The sequence below is a fragment of the Sebastes umbrosus genome, chromosome 22, assembly GCF_015220745.1.
Source record: "Sebastes umbrosus isolate fSebUmb1 chromosome 22, fSebUmb1.pri, whole genome shotgun sequence".
Lineage (NCBI taxonomy): Eukaryota > Metazoa > Chordata > Actinopteri > Perciformes > Sebastidae > Sebastes > Sebastes umbrosus.
The window spans coordinates 5,407,469-5,431,224 of NC_051290.1; the positions used below are offsets into that span (position 1 = coordinate 5,407,469).

General features: G+C 42.7%; 1 protein-coding gene across 14 annotated transcripts in view; it reads right to left on the reverse strand.

Annotated features, from left to right (window-relative positions):
• The window catches only part of nrxn2b (neurexin 2b), a 794,249-nt gene that overhangs the window by 382,727 nt on the left and 387,766 nt on the right, over positions 1-23,756 (reverse strand). For all 14 annotated transcript variants that reach the window (XM_037758116.1, XM_037758114.1, XM_037758111.1 and 11 more), the window contains 3 exons: positions 4,392-4,511; positions 2,133-2,514; positions 21-211 (listed from right to left, as the gene is read on the reverse strand). In XM_037758116.1, coding sequence (XP_037614044.1) covers positions 21-211; positions 2,133-2,514; positions 4,392-4,511 — 693 coding nt within the window. The remainder of the gene's footprint in view (positions 1-20; positions 212-2,132; positions 2,515-4,391; positions 4,512-23,756) is intronic.

Sequence of the window (23,756 nt, forward strand, 5' to 3'; positions counted from 1 at the left end):
TCACTGAAAGCTGCTCTTACCTTTGAGGTCCAGGTTGCGGGCTCCATTGGAGTGCTGTGTAACGGTGCGCGAGTCGATCTTGAGCGTATGCACGTTGTTGGCGTCCCGGGACACCACCACGTTGTGCCACTGGTTGTCGTTGAGCGGCTTGTCCGAGTTGCCCTTCATGAGCGACGGCCCGTTGCCAAGGTCAAAGACGTAGTGGACGTATCTGTGAAGAAAGATATCGGAGCGTGTGGGTGTGCGGTTATTATTACGAATCAAAAGCAATAGACCCCTTTAGTCATAGTCAATATGATAAAGTATTTTGTGGGCGGAACATTAAGTGGAGGCAGATCATGACGTCAACACAAAATCATTTCTGGAAATGGGGACAATCAACAGTACTAGTTAGAAGACAATGAGTATTTTCTGTGTAGTAATCTCCTACTTTGTCTCCATTCTGTTCTCTATCTAAGAATAAATTGTTGGAGTAAATAATATTACCAGTTTATGTGGCTGCACATGATAAGCCCGGGGTTTGTGTTTTTTACTCAGTGGTTTGACATGTAAACATAAAAACCTGTTTTTGTTTAAAAACCCGTGTTCTCCCAAAGGCAGACGAGGTAGCACAGTTCCCCCCTTCACACAAATATGGCTGTCTTTTGTGTTTTGGGTTAAGGCTATTGTGGCTGTTTCATTCAAGGTATGTGCTTTTTTTTTTCTACCTCTATTCCAATTCCTTTATGTAGCCTCTTGTCTTTGTGTGGCAGAGGCAGCTCAGGCTTTTGTGTTGTAACAGTGCTGACTATAGAGCACAAGAGGAAGAGAGATACACAAGCAAAAGCCTCTTTTTGATACTCTAATTATGAACAGCTTTTAGGGTGATACAATTCACAATTCCAAGCAGTTTATTTCTGGTTTGTGCTAGCTTCTAGCTCAGAGAAGATTTGCCAAATACTTTGCCGGTCAGAGAAACACATTGTGCTCACAGTTATGCATTACCAGTTATCAGTTAATGGATTGGAAAATAAACACCCAAGAAACACAGACATGGGTATTTCTCTACTTTCTGTTTCCTAGCAGGAGGTGCTTTTAAGACAATTGATTACGATTACTTGCACTAACGTCACTTTCATCCATCCAACCCTGATTCATAGCAGCATTAAATGACTCACTGATCTGTGTTAACTTTAAGAAAAAAAAGATAGAGTTTATATTTTCTTTTGTTGCCAAGAACATGCATTTTAAAAGAAGTAGAGTTCAGGACCCTTTTCTTGAATTGTGAGGTGACATTTCACCAGACTCCTCACTGTATTTCACAGTCACAATTGGGTTAGATTTAGTAGGAAATGGGCTGGGTCACCTTGAAAAGTGATATTGCTCTAGAGCACAAAACAAAGTGATATTGCTTTACAGCACAAAACAAGGTGATATTGCTTTACAGCACAAAACAAGATGATATTGCTTTACAGCACAAAACAAGATGATATTGCTTTACAGCACAAAACAAGGTGATATTGATTTACAGCACAAAACAAGGTGATATTGATTTACAGCACAAAACAAAGTGATATTGCTCTACAGCACAAAACAAGGTGATATTGCTTTACAGCACAAAACAACAGGGTATTGCTTTACAACATGAAAACAAAGTGTTATTGCTTCACAGCACAAAACAAAGTTAAATTGCTTTACAGCACAAAAGAAAGTGAGAATGCTTTACAGCACAAAACAAAGCATGGTGCTTGACCTTCAGCACAAGAAAAAAACTTAGGCTTTCATGTTTTCTGTCAATAGCAGATTGGAGAATAAGTAAAAGCCCAACTGAGAAATGACTTAAAATCAGGGCTGTCAATTGATTCAAATATTTAATCGCGATAAAGTGGGCATGTCTGTAAAGGGGAGACTCGTGGGTACCAATATAATTTTCTTTTTTTTTTATGCGCTAAAGAAATTAGAGGCATTAAAACAAATTTGCGTTAACGGGATGTTAGTGTGTTAACTTTGACAGCCGCTCTTAAAATGTATTTATTGTCATCATATCTTTTGTGACGGTCACAATAGAGTTTTTTTGGGGGGAAATAAAATGCTACTATTAGCATCTTTAACTTCTCTTGTTAATCAGTGAAGTGAAATCAAATGGGACTCACCCCTTCACTAGTTCCACGACAATGAAGTCACTCCCGTCTCCCGAGTTGAAGAGCATCAGGCCGTCAGGCGTGGTGGTTTTAAACTGAAAGAAGAGGTGCATGGAGGCGTAAGCTTGCAAAGTAGCTAACGCTAAGTAGCTGCCTTTCGTTCGAAACGTCACCGGATCTGCGATGATGTGGCGCATGCCAAAGCGGGCGTTCAGTTCGCAGTAGGAGATGTCGCCATTTTTGCACTGGTCTAGGTAGGGCAACCCGTTGAAGGTCAGGCCCTGGAGGTGGCCGATGAAGTTGGAAGGCACCACGGATATGAAGCGGCGCTCCGTCATGATGCCCGTCTCGATGTTGTGGAACTCGAGACGCGTGTGGGCACCGGTCATCTGGCCTGAAACGGTGGAGATAAAACAGCATTAACTCGGAGAACAAAAAGGTAACACATCCATTGCAATGTCCTCCTTTAGGCAGCATAAGGCATCCTGGGAAAATGTTGATGTCACATTGCAACACTGTGAAAGGGCCATTCTAAGCATTTAATGAGCACCATACATTACATTTCTAGAGATTCATACTTTCTGTGGGAAATGCACATCAGATTTAATATAATCATGGAAATATTAAAATGCAATATAATGCATTTAACTGTAAAGCAATGCATCAGTACTGTAATTTAATGTATATGCTATAGTAATTTAGTGAGAAGCACATATTATACGGTACCTTTACGATGCTTATTAGATCTTAAATTGATTTCAGTTGCTCGCTAAAGCAATGTGTGTGCACAGCATATTGTATAGGTTCACACAAGTTGAGTCTATTTGGTCTAACCTGCTGTGAAAGAAATTATATAAGCATAACATTGCAGAAAATCTCTTGTTACCGCTCTTCATGCCACGGTTTATATTGTGTTTACTGGGAGATGTGGAGTAATGAGCTTGGCAAGCTGCCGATTAAAATGCCTTCCCCGCTGAAGCCCGGCCAGCGCTGCGCCGACTCCCTGGGCACTTCCTCTCTCTTCTCTCCCATGAACCAGTTTGCGAACCAGTCAGAACTTCACAGGGTCACTCCTTGCTTCTGGCCTCAGCGTGCCCACTCTCTTTTCCTTCATCTAGCTCCAACCTTTTCCTCACCTCATCCTTTGCCCTGGCATCCTTTCACCTGAGGCCACAATACTGTGAGTCCCCGTGACTCCACCTCGTCTCTTGACCTTTCATCCTTCCCCTGCTATTTTCTTAGAAGTTGGCAGAACCTGTACCTCCGTACTTTGTACACAGCTGCTCACTCTCAGTCGGTATATGCTTGAAAAACATCTCCCCGCTTTCATTTCTCTTTGGTGCCAAGTTACATATACATAATCCTTTCAGCTCTTTATATATCTGGATGGGTTTTCTGGGAATGCAACTATCTTGTTCACCATTTCTAGCCTTTTAAACCTGCAGTAGGCAGAATATGTTGGCATCATAGGGCGGAAATCCCCAAATAACCTTCCAGCATATTGAAATTCAAGTGTTCTGACAGATAACTAGACTTCTGCTCCTCCTCATGGCTCTGTTTTCAGGCTTTAAAATATATAGCCTGTGATGGGAGACTTTGGCCAATCACAGGTCATTTCAGAGAGAGAGCGTTCCTATCGGCTGTTCATTCAACGGAGGCAGCTGTCAAACACTCACAAACTCTGATCAAACTGTCCAACGAGGCAGCGCTGATCAAATATTCATTAATTTCTGGTTACTCTAATGCCTATTTCTTTGGTAAATGTTGTCAGAAACATCTTGTAGTGTACTGTTTAGCTGTAAAATGAGAAAGTTTGCTCCAGCTGGTGGGCGGTGCTTGGTATTTCCTCAACTGATCCAAGGCCTATTGAAAAAGTTTCATTCACCACCGTCACTGAATAGTGACCGTTTTATAAAAAATAACTTTTTTAAATCACATTTGCTCCAATCTGCCTACTCCAGCTTTAAATGAAACATACTAATCTTAGAATTATTTGCAAATATATTCTTTTAGCTCATACCACTTGTAACTCCTACCTAAATATCAGTTTAATAATAAATTAACAAACCTTATGCCGCCTCCATGTCTGACTCATTAGCATTATAATTAGCTATTTTACACATTGAAATGAGTCGTGTTAATGACAAATGACAAACCAGTTGACTATCTGTGGGTGGACTGTTATTGTGGAGTGATGCATGTGGATTTGTGACCGTCACTGTGGTCTCGTTGACCCCACATGAATCCCTCCGTGTAGTAAACACAACTGACCTTCTACTGTGACGTTATCCACAGACAGCTGCAGGCTCTTGCCCCTTCGCACCACCTTCACCGTGTGCCACTCGTTGTCGTTCAGCTTCTGCCCCGCGAACAGCGTCTCGGGTCCTTTGCCTGCAGTGGGGTGGGGGGGGAAACCAAATCACAAACGGCACAGCGGGAATGCCGTGCGTGCCTACTCATGCACCCACACACACACACACACATAGTTCATACGCAGTAGGTGACAGTGCTAGTGGAGAAAACCTGCGTGTTTGCGGAACACATTCACACCATGGATTCTCCCAGTACACTGGAAATGAAAGGAATCAAATATCCGGCCTGACAGACTGTAAAATCGAATGTCTTCTCAAAAGCTCAAAGTGTTGCAGCGGGATGTCATCAAAGGCGCTGGGACAAATAAGTCGCAACCAGTTGAGGAAGTAGATTAGAAGAGGCAGCCAATGACGGCTGGAGTTGCTGCGTTACAAACGCTATATGACGTTGTGTTCTCAGTTTAGCACATAAAGGGCTCTCCTGATGGGTGAGGCCAGACGCTCCATCACCCTATCCACTCGCAACTCTTGCCTCCGCCACTGAAGGCAGTTTGATGCATATGGGTTTGCGGGAACGCTTATTAGAGCCATATTTCCATAAGTGTCTTTTCAAAGTGGGGAATAGGCTATTTATATCCTGCCAATGACAGAGCCTGTTTACATCAACATTAGAACAAATTGTCAGCGTGAGGGAGTGACAGCAGGGGAGACGTTGATTAAAACGGCCGTCGTGAATTCCTCTTTCAATGCGCCGTGATGAGTTGATTCACGGCGAAAGTCAAGGCGGTGGTTAATAGCTGTGTCAAAGTTTGTTTAAAGGTTCGATAATAGACGTATGTGAGAGGTATGGGATGTGACAACAACGTATAAATCATCCCTCAGGTGGCTTCAGAAGCTGAAATGAAGGGCTGCCAGTTATGGGCGTGCACAGCGCACAGTGCCATGGCACCAAGATACACTTTATAATAACCATCATTTATAAATGATAAATTGATATTAAACTTAGTTAATAGTTATTTTACTGTTAACAAATGCCACCTTATTAAGGTTTTTGTAGTGAAATGAGGAGGTATCGTATAGTTAACTCCTCATTTTAACTTCACCAATCAGCCGCTCCTGGTCCATTGAGGCCATTTCATAGAAACAGCTGGCTGTCTGACAAAAGTTCAGCTCAAAACGGCGTGTGACGTCACGCTGCGTTCATTATGGCCAGGGCATTCCAATAAATAAAGGACATGGTTCTTAAGCAGTGTTGGTAATGACTTTGCGGAGCACAAGACCTGTAGGATAAACTTCTAATGGGGGAGTAGAGTACTGGTTTCCTTTTCTTATTATGGAGTGGGATCAGGGATTTAAATCTATAGCACTGTAATTGTTACGTCTCATATGTTGGAAAATGTGCACCTTCTGAAATCTGTGCCTGTGTGAACATTTGGCTGCTGAGTCCAGGTTCAGGCTGTTAAATTAGCGTTGCTAAATGTGGCACTCCGGCTGCTGTCCGTGGTGCTGATCTACGGCTGGTTTGCAGTATGGGAGTTGCATGGGGAGCCTCTCCATGGTGGAATAGCAATTGTCTGGAGTGGTTGTTTGTGTACGTGCGTGTATGCGCACAAGCGTGCACTTGTGTTTGCGCTGTTGGCCAATCCCAATTATGTTACACTGCTGATAATTTATAAACTAATTATTTCACATTACACAAATTAATCATACAATAACATAAATTATAGAATTGCTAATATCTAGTAAACATTATTAATTTTCATTTCATTGTTTGTTAACAGTAAAATTACTACTAACTAAGTTTGATTAAGTATACATTTATCATTTATAAATGGTTATTATAAAGCATTACCGAGGTGATCAGTGATAAGAGTGGAGACGGAGGACTCTGTAAACAACAACGTAATGAGGGGAGACTTCCACCTCATCAGCAGCAGGGCAGACTGAAATAGCAGAAAGCCGGAGGAGACGAGTCACTTCCATTAAGCCACCTTCTGCACTCTCTGCGCTTTTGGGCAGCTCTGGAGGGGAGAAAGGGGACACTGTGGCTGGTGAATAAAGAAATGTGACATCCAGACACAATGGCTTTCTTACATCATTAGCACTGATGATTTGTTTATTACAGATCTAATATTAGAAAATCCCACTTCCGAGGGACGGTGGCTCTTTCCTGACTGGTTGGCCGGCTGAGTGTATTACACCGGGTGCTTGACTGGATGATATAGTACAGCCTGGCCAAATAGGATTGCCCACTTCCCCAGTTGTGTGTGAAATTATGTAGTCTAGATGAAAAAAAAAAAAAGTCCCATCAATTGATGGCGAGAAAACACACATGGCCCACTGGAGAATTGTTTTCCCATTTACTCTTGTGACTTTTTTTATTATATTGTTTTTTTTCACGGGCTTTTTGTCTTCAGCCACATGAAATTGGATAGAGGGACTTTTGATCACACAGTGTGTGAAGTAAATATAAAGGAAAAGCTATATTGCTGCAAAGAGAGGAAGAAAAGTTGCCAGCAGAGAAGTTAAAGCTGATATAAAGATAGATAGGAGGAAAGAGGGGATGGGGGGGTGGATATGAAAACGGATGAAGATGAAAAAGCGAAGGGGAAAAAGAACCCAAGAGAAGAAGTAAAAACTGAGGAACAAAGTGCAACAGAGCAGCAGCAGAGCCGGCTGGCTGATGTAAGGTCGTAAAAGTTAGAGGAGTCTAGCGCAGAACAAATGAATGGGATTGGCTACCCTTTAGAATAAGGTCCATGTAATATTTATTTGACTTGGCTGCAACGGGCCGCAGGAGAGCAAGAGCCACTGCTGCACACGTAGCAGGAGCCATTTGGCCATAATACCATTAACAATGGGGGGGCGAGAGATATATAGGCTGCTCTGGCCCGGGCTAGCTAAGCAACAAAAAGCTCTGGGCAGAAGGTGGTAAAAGTGCAACGAGGGACCTATTAGCTTGTTGGGGTAAAGTGTGACACGCATTAACAACTACACTTGAGGTAAAGCACGGGGAAGTTTGGGATGCAAGTCCACTGTCACACACTCGTCTCGTAGGGCGGGTTAAAGGGGTCGAAGGTTGATGAACAGCTCGCTGAGATCACGAGTATTACTCTAGAAGGGGAACTTTAACTTACAGAATTTGGCTTAACCCTCTGAGACCCACAATAGACCCGTTTGTGTCTTTTTTAGGGACGTACAGGGGGTCTTTAGAGGGAGATAGCAGGTCAACAGTAGATGTCACATAGAAGTGGTGAACATCATCTGAAAGCTGGGAACCTGAAGATTAATTTGAGATGCAGCTCAGCACTGTGTGTCATGTCATAAATCAGAAATAAAAATGAATTAATTAGAATAAATTCTGAGTGTGCATAAGGGCTTAGAACATTGTGATAGAAGTATATGATGTCCATCCCCATGCTCTATTATGTCTCATAAGTTGTTGCGGCAATTTTTGGGTTGATGCCATTTGTTACACAGATGTGGTGCTGAATGTAATAATTTTTTACGGCTCGAGAATTTATCAAAATGATCAATAATCCCTCCAAAATACCACATTAAGACACCAAGACCTTGAGGAACACCATAGAAAAAGCCATGCTGTGATTTGGGATCAAAAACTTTCGACATTTTGGAGATTTCTGCAAGAATTCTGCATTTTTCAGCGATTGGATGGCGAGCATTTCTGTTGTGTAAACTGCTCAGAAACCCCCTTATTGTCAATCTAGCTAGGAAAGCCATCCATCCTCTGAATGTTCTAGGTCTCTAGTTTGTGGCTGTAAAGTTTCATGAGGCTGTGATTATCCTAGAGGTCACCACAGGTCATTTTATACAGTGAGGTCAAGTTTAAAAAAAATGTTCTCATTACAATGAAATGTCTCCTATGGGGACTAACATCATCACACATGAATACAGTTGGGCTAATTGGATCCACAAGAGTCTCAGCTTTACAGTGATACCCAATTTATGTAATTCCAGGACTGTTTAGGGACCCCAGTATGCAGAAATGCCATGCTAATTTTTCCTCAAACAGCCTCAATTTGGAGCGTTATTTATATATATATATATATATATATATATAAGTTGGTCAGGATCGCAGGCGGGTCTCAGGGGGTTAAAGTCAAGATCATAATGCCACAAGTGTGAGGCCAAAACAGTGACTGGCTCCAAACCACATATCAATGAAGCACCTGGCGCTGGCTCCATGAGGTGTTTTGCTGACAGTGAAGTAAAGTCACTTTACAGCCCAGGTAACACTGCAAACAAGAAATCTGAGAGCTAGCTGTCCAGGGTTAAATGAGCTGCTAAGCCTTTAATTCAGCCACTGGCAGAGAGAACTACTCATTGCTTGAACAACAAAAGGGGGGACGCAGGGCTCATTAATAAAAGAGCCGGCGATTATTAAAATGCAATTAATTCTCATGCTGCCACTCGTGCCCTCTCGCTTTGTCTCGGAGATCAGCGGGGCAAAGGGCTGTGATCACATAAACAGAAGCTTCCTCTCTCTTCATCTCTTTTTTGTTCCCGTGCCCTCTCAAAGTCTATCACGATTCCGTGCACTTTCTAAAAAGTGCCACATGGGAGCTGGAAGAGCTGTCAGGGAGATTTCTTAACTAGTGTAAAAATAGCCGGGATTATCTTCATCGACTGTGTCAGCACACCGCAAATGAGAGGTGTGATGTTTGCGGGCTGTTGCATAATTACCAGCAGTCATCCATCATCGGTCGCTGTGTTCTCTCTGTAAACAACCTTGATTAATGCAACCGGATCGATGGAACACGAGCCGCCAGCCAGCGGCTGCGGGTTTGCTGCCATCGGTCTCTATTCAGGCTGTGCGGTTGCCGCCGCTGCAGCAGAAGCAGCGGGTACTTGAACACAGTCGTGTGATCATTATGTCTAAACCATAATCAAAACAACTTCAGAGCGCCTCATCAGTCAATGGTGGCAACATTTCAATCATGACAATCAGGGAATGATAGATGAGATAGATGACTGTGTGGAGGGATCACGATGTTGCATCCTGCATGAAACCAGAGCGATGTGTGGTCCAGTCAGAATCCCCCCCCCCACCACCGACCGATGCTGACCACACAGCCAACCCAGCGAGACGTGGTTGTTAAGCTAACGAGTGCGCTGGAGTCTGATGCTGGCCAGCAGTGTAGTGGCCAGAACAACACCGCCACAGCATGATAGAACCACGGGCAGTTCCTGGTATGTCCGCTGCTAGATGACAACAGAACCAGCCATGAGTCATGCAGTCTTACATGGGGAGAGAGGGCATGCAATTGTCAGGGTCGCTCAAGCATATGTAGCTGGACTGTTGCGGCTGTCGGGGTCGGGGTCGGGGTCGGGGATAACAGCGGGGTGTGTCAGCAAGTCAACGTTTGCTAGGAGGGATAACATGTGATGTCTGAGCTGGCCAGACAGTTTATACCCCGATCGACTCCAGCAGACTGGTGCCCAGACTGAGCTGTGGAGAAAAAACTACTGTATGTTAAAATGACTTTAGATTTAGATCAGAGGTAACAATATATTCAGACACAAGTCAAGTAACAAACATTTATTTTACTTAACAAACATATTTGTTTTAACCTAAACCTAACCAAGTAGTTGTGTTGCCTAAACCTAACCAAATAAACCTAAAAAAATAAGTAAACCTAAGTTGGAAGTTTATTTTGAAAGGACACGACATGCATGTACTAGTGGATACTGTAAATTTCCCGTGAACATGATATTTTATTTTGAAAATACACTATGTATGTAACTAGTGGATACTGTACGTTTCCTGTGAACATGATAGTTTATTTGGAAAAGTATATATATATATATATAACCTTCCGCTATAGCATTGTATTCTCTTTTACGAGGTTCGACAGACCCTGCCATCCTCAAGTCTGGGATACAGTAGCGGCTGCCAGTTCAAGCTCCATGATTCAAATTCCCTGGAAGAGAACATAATCATGAGCAGCTAGGGCTCTGGATTTTTGAGGTCACGGGTTTCAGCGAAGCCACACACACATCCGTGCAGCCACACTCAGCGACGCTATAGAGAAAAGGAAATACAGCAGTGGACCGCGGTCCAATTAAAATGGCTCCACACTACAGTGTTTCATTCTCGGCTCAGCAGCCCCACTCTGAGGGAAGAGGGGGGACGCTGATACTGAGTGTTAGAAAAGAGGGCGCGAGAGAGGGAGAAAATGCAGGGATGAGGGTGGATACCAGATGATTGAAATGGATTGTTCATGCAGAACAGCAGAGGAGAATAAAAATCCAAGCAGAGAGACAAAATGATGACCAGGGGGAATTGTAATGCCTGACTTCTTTGTGAATTCATATGGAAAAGAGGAGGGGGATAGAAAAAGATGTCTCCATAAAATTCCTGCTTAGCAAGACGGACAGATGTTGTAATCAAATGGGAATACGTGCATGTGTGCGGTATAGTGTAGGACTTATTTATGTTCGTGATTAGCATTTCACTCCCAGGTGATAGACCTCAGGCAACCCCTGTTGTGCACCCATCTGGGAAAGCACATTGTATGAGAACGCACTGTACTGTACGCACTCACACAGACATATGCACACACTGAGGTGCACTGAATATATATGTAAAGAGGATATTTGTTCTTCAGAACTCAAAACCACTGAATATATCATGCATGATTGGTATTCTAAGTGTTGAATGGCTGCACTTGAATGTGAATAATAATGTTTATAACGCAAGTTGAAAATGTCAGGGGAATCAGGATTGGGCCGTCACTAGCGGTAGGTGATGCATGAGAATGTTCTTGAACTTTCTGTCTTGTCAGAATGGCATTGGCATAAAAACATCTCTGAAAAAAAATACAGTATAAACATTATACGTAAATAGAAAATAAATCGGGTGTTGTTATTCTAGTCATCAGTCTACGTGAATCTGTACCAGCTAAGCATGTGTCAGATATGAAATTGCAATCTGAAATGAATTGAAAAAGTGTGTGTACTGTTTTAAACAGAAGCATGCATGGACCAAACACATTTAATTCCAAACAATTATTGCACTACAAACTGCCTCACAATAAAGTAAAAAGTATGAAAACAAGGAAACCATATGGCGTCGTCACCTGGAAGTCATTAACTCCTCTATACTGTGCCTGAAGCAAAGCTCTAGTCTGGAGTTTGAACATGATCATCCAAAAGGAAAACCCTGAAGCCAGCTGATGCAAAATGTTTTTTTCCAGTATTCACTAAACTATGGAAACCCTGAGAGGCCAGTGAGGAAAAAAGAAAAAAAAAATGCTGGTGATTAATTTGATCTAAATCTGTCTGACCTAAATTGTTTTTTTTTCTCCTGTGTTTATGACTTAGGAACAGGTGCAAAAAAAAAAAAAAATTTGCCAGGATATTTTTTTCTAAGTAACTTTTTTTTTTTTCATCTGTGAAAAAAACTGTTTTGTCAGGTTATATATCACTGTCATGTCTTTCTTTTGGCTTTAAATGTATTTCAATTGGTGCTAATCTGACGTTAAGGAAAACATGAATGCGTTTAGTGCTATCAAGACGATGGGGTAATGGTGCACTTCAGTCTCTTGTGGCCGAAATTAATATTGCAATAACAAATACTTGACGGACCATGACGGAAAAAAGAAGAAAAATAACATTTTCAACTGTCAAAACCTTTTTTTTGCACCAGTTTTCACAGATAAAAAAAAAAAAAAAATTTGAAAATGCTCCTGTTTTTGTTTTTTTTCTCCACCTGTTTCAGGGATGAAAAAAATTAAAAAGAATTTAAGATTATCCTGGCAAAACCTTTTTTGTCACGTGTTCTTAAACACGAGAGAGAAAACAATTTAAATAAGACTTTGAAAAAGGATGAAAAAAAAACTGTTTTGTCAGGTTATATATCACTGTCATGTCTTTCTTTTGGCTAAAAATGTATTTCAATTGGTGCTAATCTTACGTTAAGGAAAACATGAATGCGTTTAGTGCTATCAAGACGATGGGGTAATGGTGCACTTCAGTCTCTTGTGGCCGAAATGTGTATTACAACAACAAATACTTGGAAAAAAAAATGTTTCACCTGCCAAAAACTTTTTTTTCCCACCTGCTGTCACAGATGGAGAACAAAACAAAAGTAACTTCAAAAATGATCCTTGTTGCACATTTGTTCTCCACCTGTTTAACAGATGAAAATAAATAAATGAATAAAAAGGAACTTAAGATTATCCTAGCAAAACATTGTTGTCACTTGTTCATAAACACGGTAGAGAAAACAATTTAGATCAGACTTTGAAAAAGGATCACCAGATTTTATTTATTTTTTTCACTCACTTCCCGTACTAACCCATCGATCAGTGTTTTTCTTTGAATGAAGTAATTGTCCGTAGCCTGCTTATTATCCACGGTAAATAGCATGTATGGATTTAATAAAAACAAACACATAGCTGGTGAAAAAAGATGGATTTCTATGTAACAAAGTGACTCCAGCTACGGTGTAAGAGTGGGGAGGTGGTAGGCGTTTCTTAGGTGTACTGTAGGTACTGTAGGCTATGAACTGATACTACATGGCGTTCTTGCCTCCGACATTTGTGGGAGGTCTGTGTGTGTTTGAGAGTGTGTGTGAAAGAGAGAGAGAGAGAGAGAGAGAGAGAGAGCTTGCTCTTCCCTTCAACCTTGCAGAGGAGAGCAGTACATGCTGTGCACAATAGATACATCTCCCACACACCAACCCTGTCCTGCTTTCCTGCCGTGCAAACAGACCAGTGCTCCTAATTGGACCACTGGGGGTCGGAGTGTGTGTGTGAGCGACAGATAAAGACACTCAAAGAAGGAGAGAGACCCTTTTTTAAAAAAAAAAGGTGCTGTTAAAATGTTAATTCAGGTCTTGAGGTTACAGCATCCGTGGTGGTGGTGAGGGGTTGGCAGTTAGAGAAAGTGAGACGGCCAAAAGATGAAGAGAGAACTGCAGCGTCAGAGCGGCTGTTTTCCCGGCCAAGAGACCGGCAGCGGGAACACGACGGGAACACGACGGGATAGCTCCATGACTCTTGAGGACAATATCTCTGCGCGTTTTTGTTATACCTGAATTCCCAGTTGTTAGGAGAGCATATTGAGCTTTGAGGACTTATTCTTTTGGATTTACATATTTTTTAATGTTGGTTTTGAGTGTGTGAATGTATGCCGTGTGCAAGTGCGTGTTGCAGTTTACTTGCCAACCCAATGCCCCCTCTCTCCTCCGCCATCTGTGCTCCTGGCATGGCTCCTTAGTGCCGGTAATGAAGAGGAACGCCCTCACCACCAAACCCCCCTCCACTCACACACTATTCCTCTCTTTCTGTTTCTCTACCGATCCTCTTCCTCCATCAACACGTTCTTTTTCCCCTCAAATGACTCTGCTGCACTGCATTCAACCGTCTGCAAACACACACACAAACACCTGATCTGTCCCAGGTATCTCTGCTTTTAAAACACCTTCCTGAACTGCATCTCCTCTGAATCCGTCGGACTCGCTATTGATTTCTTTTTCTTAACAGAACCTCACAGTGTGTTGCCTCTTAAGTTCAAACGGCTGAATGCTCTCCTCCCACCCAAATGAACAAATCCTATAAATACTGCACATCTCATTGCTGCACTGAAAGGGACCCCTGACGTGTTCTGAAACACACACCGATAACCTGCCCCGGCCCCAGATTACACATATTCAGACACATGCCCAGTGGTGTGCCACGTGTTGGAGGACTCTCTACTGACTTCAATGTATTCTTTAGTGGCTTTACCTTCATTTCTACATTCCTGGGCGTAATTTATGGTATGTCTCCACCTCTTCTCTGGATACCTCAAATTGTCCCCACCACCATTTGATATTACAAAGGCGCTCTATAAGTCCATTAACCAACACAAATTGGTGCATAAACGCTGAAAATGTCCTATGTGGGACCCCAATGTTGAAACAAAACATGCCCTTGGCTACATTTCTAACCGGGTCTATATGTAAGAATCAAAAATTGCTTGTTAACAGCAACACCTGTGAACGTTAAGTCAACGACGGTCTTGTTGCTCACGCTCGCGCTATAGTTCTCACACGACATAGATGCGAGCGAGCATTGGTCAAAACAGTGAGGCGACACATACGGGACATTAGTGGACTCCGTTTCTGACCGAACGTTAGCTACGGTTGCACACCGTTAACCCTGAAGCGGGGCTGAAGAGAGTGAAGGCAGTCACGAGCACGCATGACGTCACTTTCGTTGGATTTTCCCGTAAAAAATCATCCCGTTGCGGGAGGTCTCATTTTTTTAGATTAGATTACAACCTGTTCACGCATTGGCAATAAAAAAACAATTAAAGAACATTATAAAAACGTACATACAGTCCCTTTAACCTAGCATTAACCATAATGTCTGAGTTTACCTATTACATTACACTTTCAGTGGATTTTGAACCTTGTGTGCCTCAAACTAACCTCAAGTAGACAAAAAAAAAACACATTAACATCGTACTGAATGCAAAGAAAAAGGCCAATCAGAATGTGTTTGAACATTAGTCACCGAATGTGTCCTACATCTAAAACACGCACACTTGCAATCCCACTCCCGGAACCCACACACACATTATCAAACACAACCTTAATCCTACAGCCTTCCACCTACAACACAAACACCTCTATACCGTGATGTAACGGGGAACAAGTAGGTGAGTGAACTATGACATCCAGTTGGAGGAACACGTACACAACATATTGCGTAAAGTGGAGAGCTTATCCACTCTTCAGAAGAGCATTTACTCGCCTAGAAAGCAAACACACCCTCACACTCCATCACACCCTTGTTTATGCTCTGGACCGTTTTGAGGGCAGTAGTTCACGGCATTCTTTGGACGCCATGCCTCGCCAAACCCCAGGTCCAATGCCCTTTTCCCTCATCCCTGCCTCCAATGAGCTCTCCCTCGTGCCAGCTCGGCTTGGAGCAGATGGGCCGGTTCAGCATGGCATCACACCAGCCGACACAGTGGCATGTCAAACAGGCGGTCGCAGGGCCCGGGCACGCCAAGCGCAGCCGCACTGTACCGCCATATGGGAATACCGTGTGCTGAGATGGTATTGGATAGGCAGGCGGTGTGGGACGCATGGCCTGATTTGACCACAAATCAGAATAAATAGATGCAAACGGCAGAGTGTGTATGAGAAAGTCTGGAAGTACACACACGCGCGCGCCAATGACTATTTACCAGACTGTAGTCAAGGCCTCGAACAAGCACCATTGCACACACAAAATCATCTTTATCCAACTGACGACAGTCCTAGCTGCAGACACGCACCATGCACTCACACACTTCCCATCAGACACACTCACAATCCACTCTCCATCAGACAGCAATAAAGGACACACACACACACACACAATCCTATACTACACTCACCAGCCTGGCACTCATTCACACACCGACAGCAACACACACACACACACACACACACGCCCTCCCCTCTGTCCTCTGCAGACGGTGATGACGGCCTGTGTTTGGGAGGTTAATGGCTGTTTGCTCCTCGCAACCTTCACGGTTGATTACTCCGGCCGACTGGTGTCTGGACGGCGGGGCCTCGGCTCACGGACACTCACGGAGTCCTTTCTGCCGCTGCCGCCTCCGCCGTTCTCATATGCTAACCACGTTCATTAGAAATGTTAATGCGAGATTGAGGACGGCGTGTGCAAAACGGTATGCGTCACATCCCTTTATGAAAAAGCAAACAGGACTGGTGGGAGGAATCATCAGCGTCCTTGTGTTATTAGTTATGATTCTGAAACAAACCGCAGCAAAGGAGACTATTTATCACGGATACATAATGAGAAAAATACCATCGATATCACCATGAATCTTCCCAAGTTGATTACTTACATTAAGACAATAATTTTTTGTATTACAAGATTTCTGAAAATGTATGTTTAAATATGCAACTGAGGCATTATCTATCTAATATGTGCTTTGTATATATGATTTTTTTTACAGAGGGTATTTTGGATATCTCTTTTTATCGCTCCATAAATCAGACAATTTTGTCAACAGCCATAAAAAAAAAAAAAAAAAGGTTTGCCATGTTTTTTAGGAATAAAATATTCTATAAATCAGGCTATGAATGATATATGAACAAACCCCCGTCTGTAAAGACCTTCAGAATATAGATAGGAATTAAACTGGGAAAAAACTAAAACTAAAACATTTTGAGAAAACAGCCTTTAAAGACATATATTATAAACACTATACAGGGGAATAGGGGAATAGATATCACCATGAAACTTCCCTTTTGGACAATATTTGTCATTGTTTTGTGTTGTTAATTGATTTCCAATAATACATATATACAAACATTTGCATGAATCAAGCATAGGATCAGGAAAGTTGGATAAATCCACAAGGTATGAATGAGTGACTGACAAGGTAACACACCTGTTCAATTGCTTGTTAACACAAATAGCTAATCAGCCAATCACATGGCAGCAACTCAATGCATTACGTCATCTAGACGTGGTGAAGACGACTTGCTGAAGTTCAAACCGAGCATCAGAATGGGGTAGAAAGGGGATTTAAGTGACTTTGAACGTGGCATGGTTGTTGGTGCCAGACGGGCTGGTCTGAGTATTAAACTGCTGATCTACTGGGATTTTCACGCACAACCATCTCTAGGGTTTACAGAGAATGGTCCGAACAAGAGAACATATCCAGTGAGCGGCAGTTGTGTGGACGGAAATGCCTTGTTGATGTCAGAGGTCAGAGGAGAATGGGCAGAGTGGTTCGAGATGATAGAAAGGCAACCGTAACTCAAATAACCACTCGTTACAACCAAGGTATGCAGAATACCATCTCTGAACGCACAACACGTCCAACCTTGAAGCAGATGGGCTACAGCAGCAGAAGACCACCCGGTACTAGCAAGGTGTACCTAATAAAGTGGCCAGTGAGTGTATATCATATTGGTGTTGTAAATGAAAACATTTAAATTGTTAAGATCACAGTCATTATCCCTTCTGATATACATGATGTTCTCAGTCCTCGGAGGACTACTTTATGGAGCTAGACATGATAAACTGAAAGTGAATATAGTGTCCTAGATTAATGTTTTTCTTCCTGAAATACATACTAATAGTGTTCCCCACCTGTAAAATTCATGCCTCTTAACACCCAAAACCAAACCAGCAGGATGTAAGAATTACTCATCAAAGGGAAGCCTCTCTAGTTTGTTTCTGTGAAAAACATTTTCTTTACATCCTGCACGGATGCAGGCGAGATAATAGAAACGATGCTATTAAAGCGCTGGGTTACTGATGGTGAGCTAAATTACATTTTTCATGCAGTATAATCTCCCGCCAGCTTTATGGCACACAAATATAATAACCTCTAACAAATGTCACATTTAATTAGAATATCTTATGCAGAAGGTAATGCAATTTATTAAACAAGCTGGATAACATAACAACGCAGACTCTTTCCTTATATGTGCTTAATTAAATGCTTCTTGCTTTGACTGATGCATCAATAGTGAGGTGAAACTTTAGTAATTAACAGTTGACTGTTGTTGAAGAGTACAGCTGTTCTTCCTGTGTGTTACCGCTGGTGGTGATGGTAATGCAGCGCTGTGTGAACAACTGTTTGTGCTTCTGTACTGATATTTCAGGGATGATAAACGACAGCTGTCATTAACTAATGGGCATGGCGAATCTATCAGTACACCCATGCATCAATCAGTCCCAGTAAACTGCATGTGGATACAGCGTCTTTAACAATGATCTGCGTTTCTGGGTTTGAAGGTGGAGGAGAGAATATTACAGGCTTTTCAAGCACGCATCGCATGACAAAAAATACTTTTGTTTGTTTAAGAAGAGCTTGACAGGTTCATTTCTAGAGGTGAACAGGTCTGCTTGCTTAGTAGAAATGAAGGATAGGCCTTTGGAAAGTAAAATACGTTGCTCAGTGTTGTGTGAAATATGAATCTAAAAGGTCTGTAGGTGATTTTGACTGATTTGCTTTCTTGGTTGTTTCAAAATGTTTGTGAATTTTATAAAAAAAAAAAGTAAACTTTAGTACAAGGGCTGTCAATTGGTTCAAATATTTAATCCCGATTAATCACACATGTTTTTATCTGTTCAAAATGAACCTTAAAGGGAGATTTGTCAAGTGTTTAATACTCTTATCAACATGGGAGTGGACAGATATGCTGCTTTATGCAAATGTATGTATATATTTATTATTGGGAATCAATTAGCAACACAAAACAATGACAGATATTGTCCAGAAACCCTCACAGGTACTGCATTTAGCATAACAAATATGCTCAAAACATAACATGGTAAACTGCAGTCCAACAGGCAACAACAGCTGTCAGTGTGTCAGTGTGCTGACTTGACTATGACTTGCCCCCAAACTGCATGTGATTATCATAAAGTGGGCATGTCTGTAAAGGGGAGACTCGTGGGTACCCATAGAACCCATTTTCATTCACATATCTGGAGGTCAGAGGTCAAGGGACCACTTTGAAAATGGCCATGCCAGTTTTTCCTCGCCAAAATTTAGCGGTAACTTTGGAGCGTTATTTAACCTCCTTCACGACAAGCTAGTATGACATGGTTGATACCAATGGATTCATTAGGTTTTCTAGTTTCATACGATGCCAGTATCTTCACTGTAGTTTTCACCTAGGCCTTCACAAATTGCAAGTTTTGTTTATGCGTTAAAGAAATTATTTGCGTTATCATGGTGTTAACTCTGAGTCATGGTGCGGCAGACAGAAACACAGATAATTTTGTCCTGCATTTGTATCCGATATTGATACTGGAAGAAACAACAATAGGACAGAAACACAGTAAGACAACTAAAAGGGTAAATAAGCAAAGAAACTAAGGGCATACAACTATAATTTATGGAATTACCTTTTGGCAATGCAGTTTAAATTTGCCAGTTTTCAGCATATGGCCACATAACGCACGGTACAATTGAGTTAGTGTCCGCTGATTTTAAATAGAACACTTTTTTTTCTAATGGAAATAAGTCCTAATAGATTTACTTTACTCCATCGGTTACAAAATACTGCTCCCCACAATCCAAACACCTGTTTCTTATATATGCGGCTCAAATTGAATTTAGAGAGGTAGAACTTTGCAAAAGCTGCAGGTGGCATTTTATGATTCTTGACCAGTAACTGTGTTAACTGCCTTCATTGACTTTCAGATTCAGAAGTTTTTTAAAATTGAGCCTGAATCGGAGAGGGTGTTTTGGCCGAGACACATACTATATAATATATATATATATATATATATATATATTAGACAGTATGTGTGTTTGGATGGAGTTTTTAAAATCCTTCTTTGCCTCAGTCGCTCACTGCAGGCAACGTTGCAGCCTCATTTACCAAATGGTTATTATACACACACCATATGTGGGAATGGAAGCAGGAATGACTCCTCCACTGCTGTGGAATGCAGTTTATGAGAAGTGCTGAGGGTTTCTTCGACGGAGTGACCCATATGGACTTGTTATTTTTTGTGCAAAAGCAAAGCGGCGGCGGTTACATAAGGCTGCAGACGTTAATGTGGTTTCTATGGCAAGAGACAGGATTTACTTTGCTCTTCAGAGTTATCAGGATAAGACCTCTTTTGACGATAATGTCATTTGGCTCCTATCTTAAGCTATCATATTTTTCTATCTCAAAAGGAGCGCGGGGCCTATCGCATGTGGATCTAACGAAAAGCCACGTGTGTGTGTGTGTGTGTGCGGGCGTGCCCGGCACGCGTGTCATCTAAATGGCAGTCATCTGCTAACAGCTACGACGCCGTGATGGAAGCGGAAGATATGAGCAGATAACGCTGATAAAAACGCGAGGAGACGTCTACATCAAGGCCCGCCGTTTCTTTCTTCTCACTCCTCATTCCTGTGTCCATCTTTTCCTGTTCCTTTCTTCCCTCCCATCCTAACCTACATTTCTCTACCTGTAATCTATCAAATGCTGCCTCCCCCCGCTGTGAAGTAGCTCCCCTTGTTCCACTGTATGCTCGGAGAACAGATGTTTTTCCTGGAGGAGGGTAGGCGTTTTTGTGTGGGTGAGTGGCGAGGATTGGGGAGCGGTAAGTTGGGGGTCTGGCGGTCAGTTGAGGACGCCGCCTCACGCTGACAGAACATCCAAAGTAGCCCCCTCACACGGTGCCGCATCACAAACGGGGACAAAACAAGATGTGTTTTGTGTAAGAGGGTGTGTGGTTCTGATGGCGAGGGAGGGGTCGACGACAGGAGAGAAATCAGCAGGGAGGGAGGGGAGCGGCGAGCAGATTATGACCCCCAGCCATGATTATCTACGCCTGCCGCTCTGACCCCCCCCGTGCCAATTACAGAGATAAGGCAGCCCGTGCCTGTGTCTACTTTCCTCTCTCTGAAGCAAAAATGTGTGCTCGCTCTCACGCATTTGTATTCACCGCTTGCTATCGGGGGGCCACACACTTTCTCTTCCCCACTGTTCTGTTCTCGCCCCCGTGCGGGAGAGGGGCTGGCGCTTTAGCATCCGTGACAAGATAACCTCTGTCGATAGTTTCTAGACTCCCAGATGGCCACCGCGGGAAGACATGTTTGAGTCGCGCTAAGATGTTGAGAGGACTGCAGATTGATCTGGAGAAGCGCGGAGTGAATCGTATGTTTTGCATGTCCTCTCCAGGATTTTAGAGCTCCCTTCGGAGCTTCAAGCACAAGCGACTACCTTATCCCCCTCCCGCACCGCCATCTGCATCCTCCCTCACTGCTTCCCCTTCTCATGCTCGCCTTCCATCGTCTGTTTCTTATCGGTTTCCTTCGTCCTCTTGTTTTTCTCACTCTTTAGAAAAAGATCCCGGGGGTGGATGCTGATTTACGATTTTAACTGCACACTCCAGCATGCTATGGCAGGAGAGTATGGCCCCACGGGATAGCCATCAGTCCTGCAAGGCAGTATGGGCTTCGACAGCTCCAGGCTGCTGCCGGGTTCTCTCATTAGACTCTCTGTAATGAGTCCACATCTAACCTGTCGCCTGTGTCACGTAGCGCTGAGAGGAGGCAGACTGATCATGGACTGAGGCTATATGCCGGCGAGGCATTCAAATTCAACACAAAACGTCCCGTCCTCTGTGCAGTCATTGAGATATGATCAATTTCAACAACCGGGTGTTGACAAAATTCAGTGAAAAATAGATGTAAAAGGAGCTCGCACCCCATGTGGAAACGGGAAATCGGTTTTATATGGATGGGATAAAAAAGATCTTTTGAACTTCTGCGCATTTAGCCAGAAAACAAAACTTTATTTGTTTGAATAGTGATCGCAGGCTCCCCGTGCACCTCGCCTTTATTGAGCCTATTTGTTAATTTACAACAGAGACAGAGTGAGTTTGTGTTACCTTCTATTAAAGTGCTAAATTCCTGCTAGAAATAACTGTTAAAGTTTTAATGAAAAGCTTCGAATCAGCAGCACTAAAACACCTCCTAAGATCCACTCCAGTGTGGTGCAGGAATGAGTCCTATACACGGAAATGAGTTTGCATTTTAGCACTTCTGGTTCCCTCGCCTGGATGTCAATGCATATTTTGAATGGGTTTTTAGTTAGATGTCTGAAATGACAAGCTCAAGAGACTTTAATGTTTTGTTTTAAGACATAAAATATAGCAATAAATATCCCACTCGTTAATTTTGAAGCCTCATGTGTCTTGAAAAAGGCAAACAAGTGGCTAAATGAGACGTCATCACACCGACTCATCCGCCTTTACAGCCTCGTTGTGTATAATGTGGTGCAGTTCGTTTATAGCCTAACGTTAGCTTTTTACTTTTAGCGATGCATTCTCGCTTCAAAAGTCATAAAAGTGGTGTTCATTTGTGGAGATTATCTTGCTGAACAAAACATGTAAGTATCATAAACGTGTGTTTGCCACTGAAATAATCCAAAACCCAAATGGAGAAATCCCATTGGCTTGTTGTCGAGGGAACCAGAGCAATGCTAACTTCCTGATTGGCCTACAGAAGAGCACTTTATAAATTATTGAATCACATTTGCAAATCTCATATAATTTGGAAACTAGACTGATAGCGAGACTGTGACTGTGAAACTTCTTTTTTTCTGAATACTGTACAGTCATCATCGCTGTATATTGGTCTCATCAGGTTAAAGGTCACCAGGCGTGCATATACAATAAGGGAGTGTATCCATGTCTGCATTACAGTGCACATCACAGGAATACAAAAGAACATGAAGGAGAACAGCAGCAATGTGTTTCAGCAAACCATTCACCACATTTAATTGTGGCCATGAGGAAACCACTAGGGGGTGTCTAATGAGTTACTCAATCTACTAATTTCCATAACAGTCCTGCTACTTATGGTAAGTAATAATGTCCTTGAAACTGAACAAAGCGACCAGAAAAAACAAACAAACATCCACAAAACTGTGTGGAAAGTAAAACCCCAATGAGTGAGTTGTGTAAATCACAACTTGTTACTGGTAAAGATGGCTTCAACCACTTGGAAGTTGAGTCCCTGAAAGAGAGAGACTGCAATCTAGTTGAAGTCCCAGAAGGCATTGAGCGAGACAGGCCTGCCCAACAAGCTCTAAAAAGCTGTTCAATGGAGCCCTTCGTCTTCTTAACCACGCTGGCTCCCAACACTTGACCAGGTCCCAGGTGGAAAGACAGATACTTTTCTACCTTTTCCAAGAAGAAGAATTGAAATTGTGCCCAGAGTACGAGCAGACAGCGGAACATCGGTGTGGACAATTCTTATTAGACAAAAAAGGCAGGAAGGCAATCTCCTCACCCGGTTGGGTCTAGTGAACAGATTGCCTCAGGTGTCTCAAGTTCACAGAGAGTGGAGGCAGGAGGGAGAGAGGAGGAGGTAAATAGAAAATCTAAAAAAAACACAGGGCACAGTGCCATCCTTGTTAGACATCCTTCATTCTCTCAGCGTTACGTATATCCCCCCGATTCCTTTCTTTTCTTTCTTTAAAAGGTCTAACTATGTTTCTTTCTAAAATAAGACCTCCCGCGACTTTCTGGGTTTACCTCTATCAGCCTCTAGACGTGAATAATCCGGGCGGAAAATCCAACGGATGTGACGTCATGCACGCTCGCGAGCGCCTTTACTTACTCTCTTCATCTCCGACCACCACAGGGTTAACAGTGTGCAAACAAAGCTAATGTTCGGTCAGAAATGGAGTCCGCTAACGCCAACGTGCGACCAGCCCCCACCACAACTCTGACTCCAACACAAACTCCACACTGTCAACCATCATACCAAATGTGAAGCTCCTAAGTTAAACAGTTTCCGAGTTCTGCTCCGGGAAATGAAAGTGTGACAT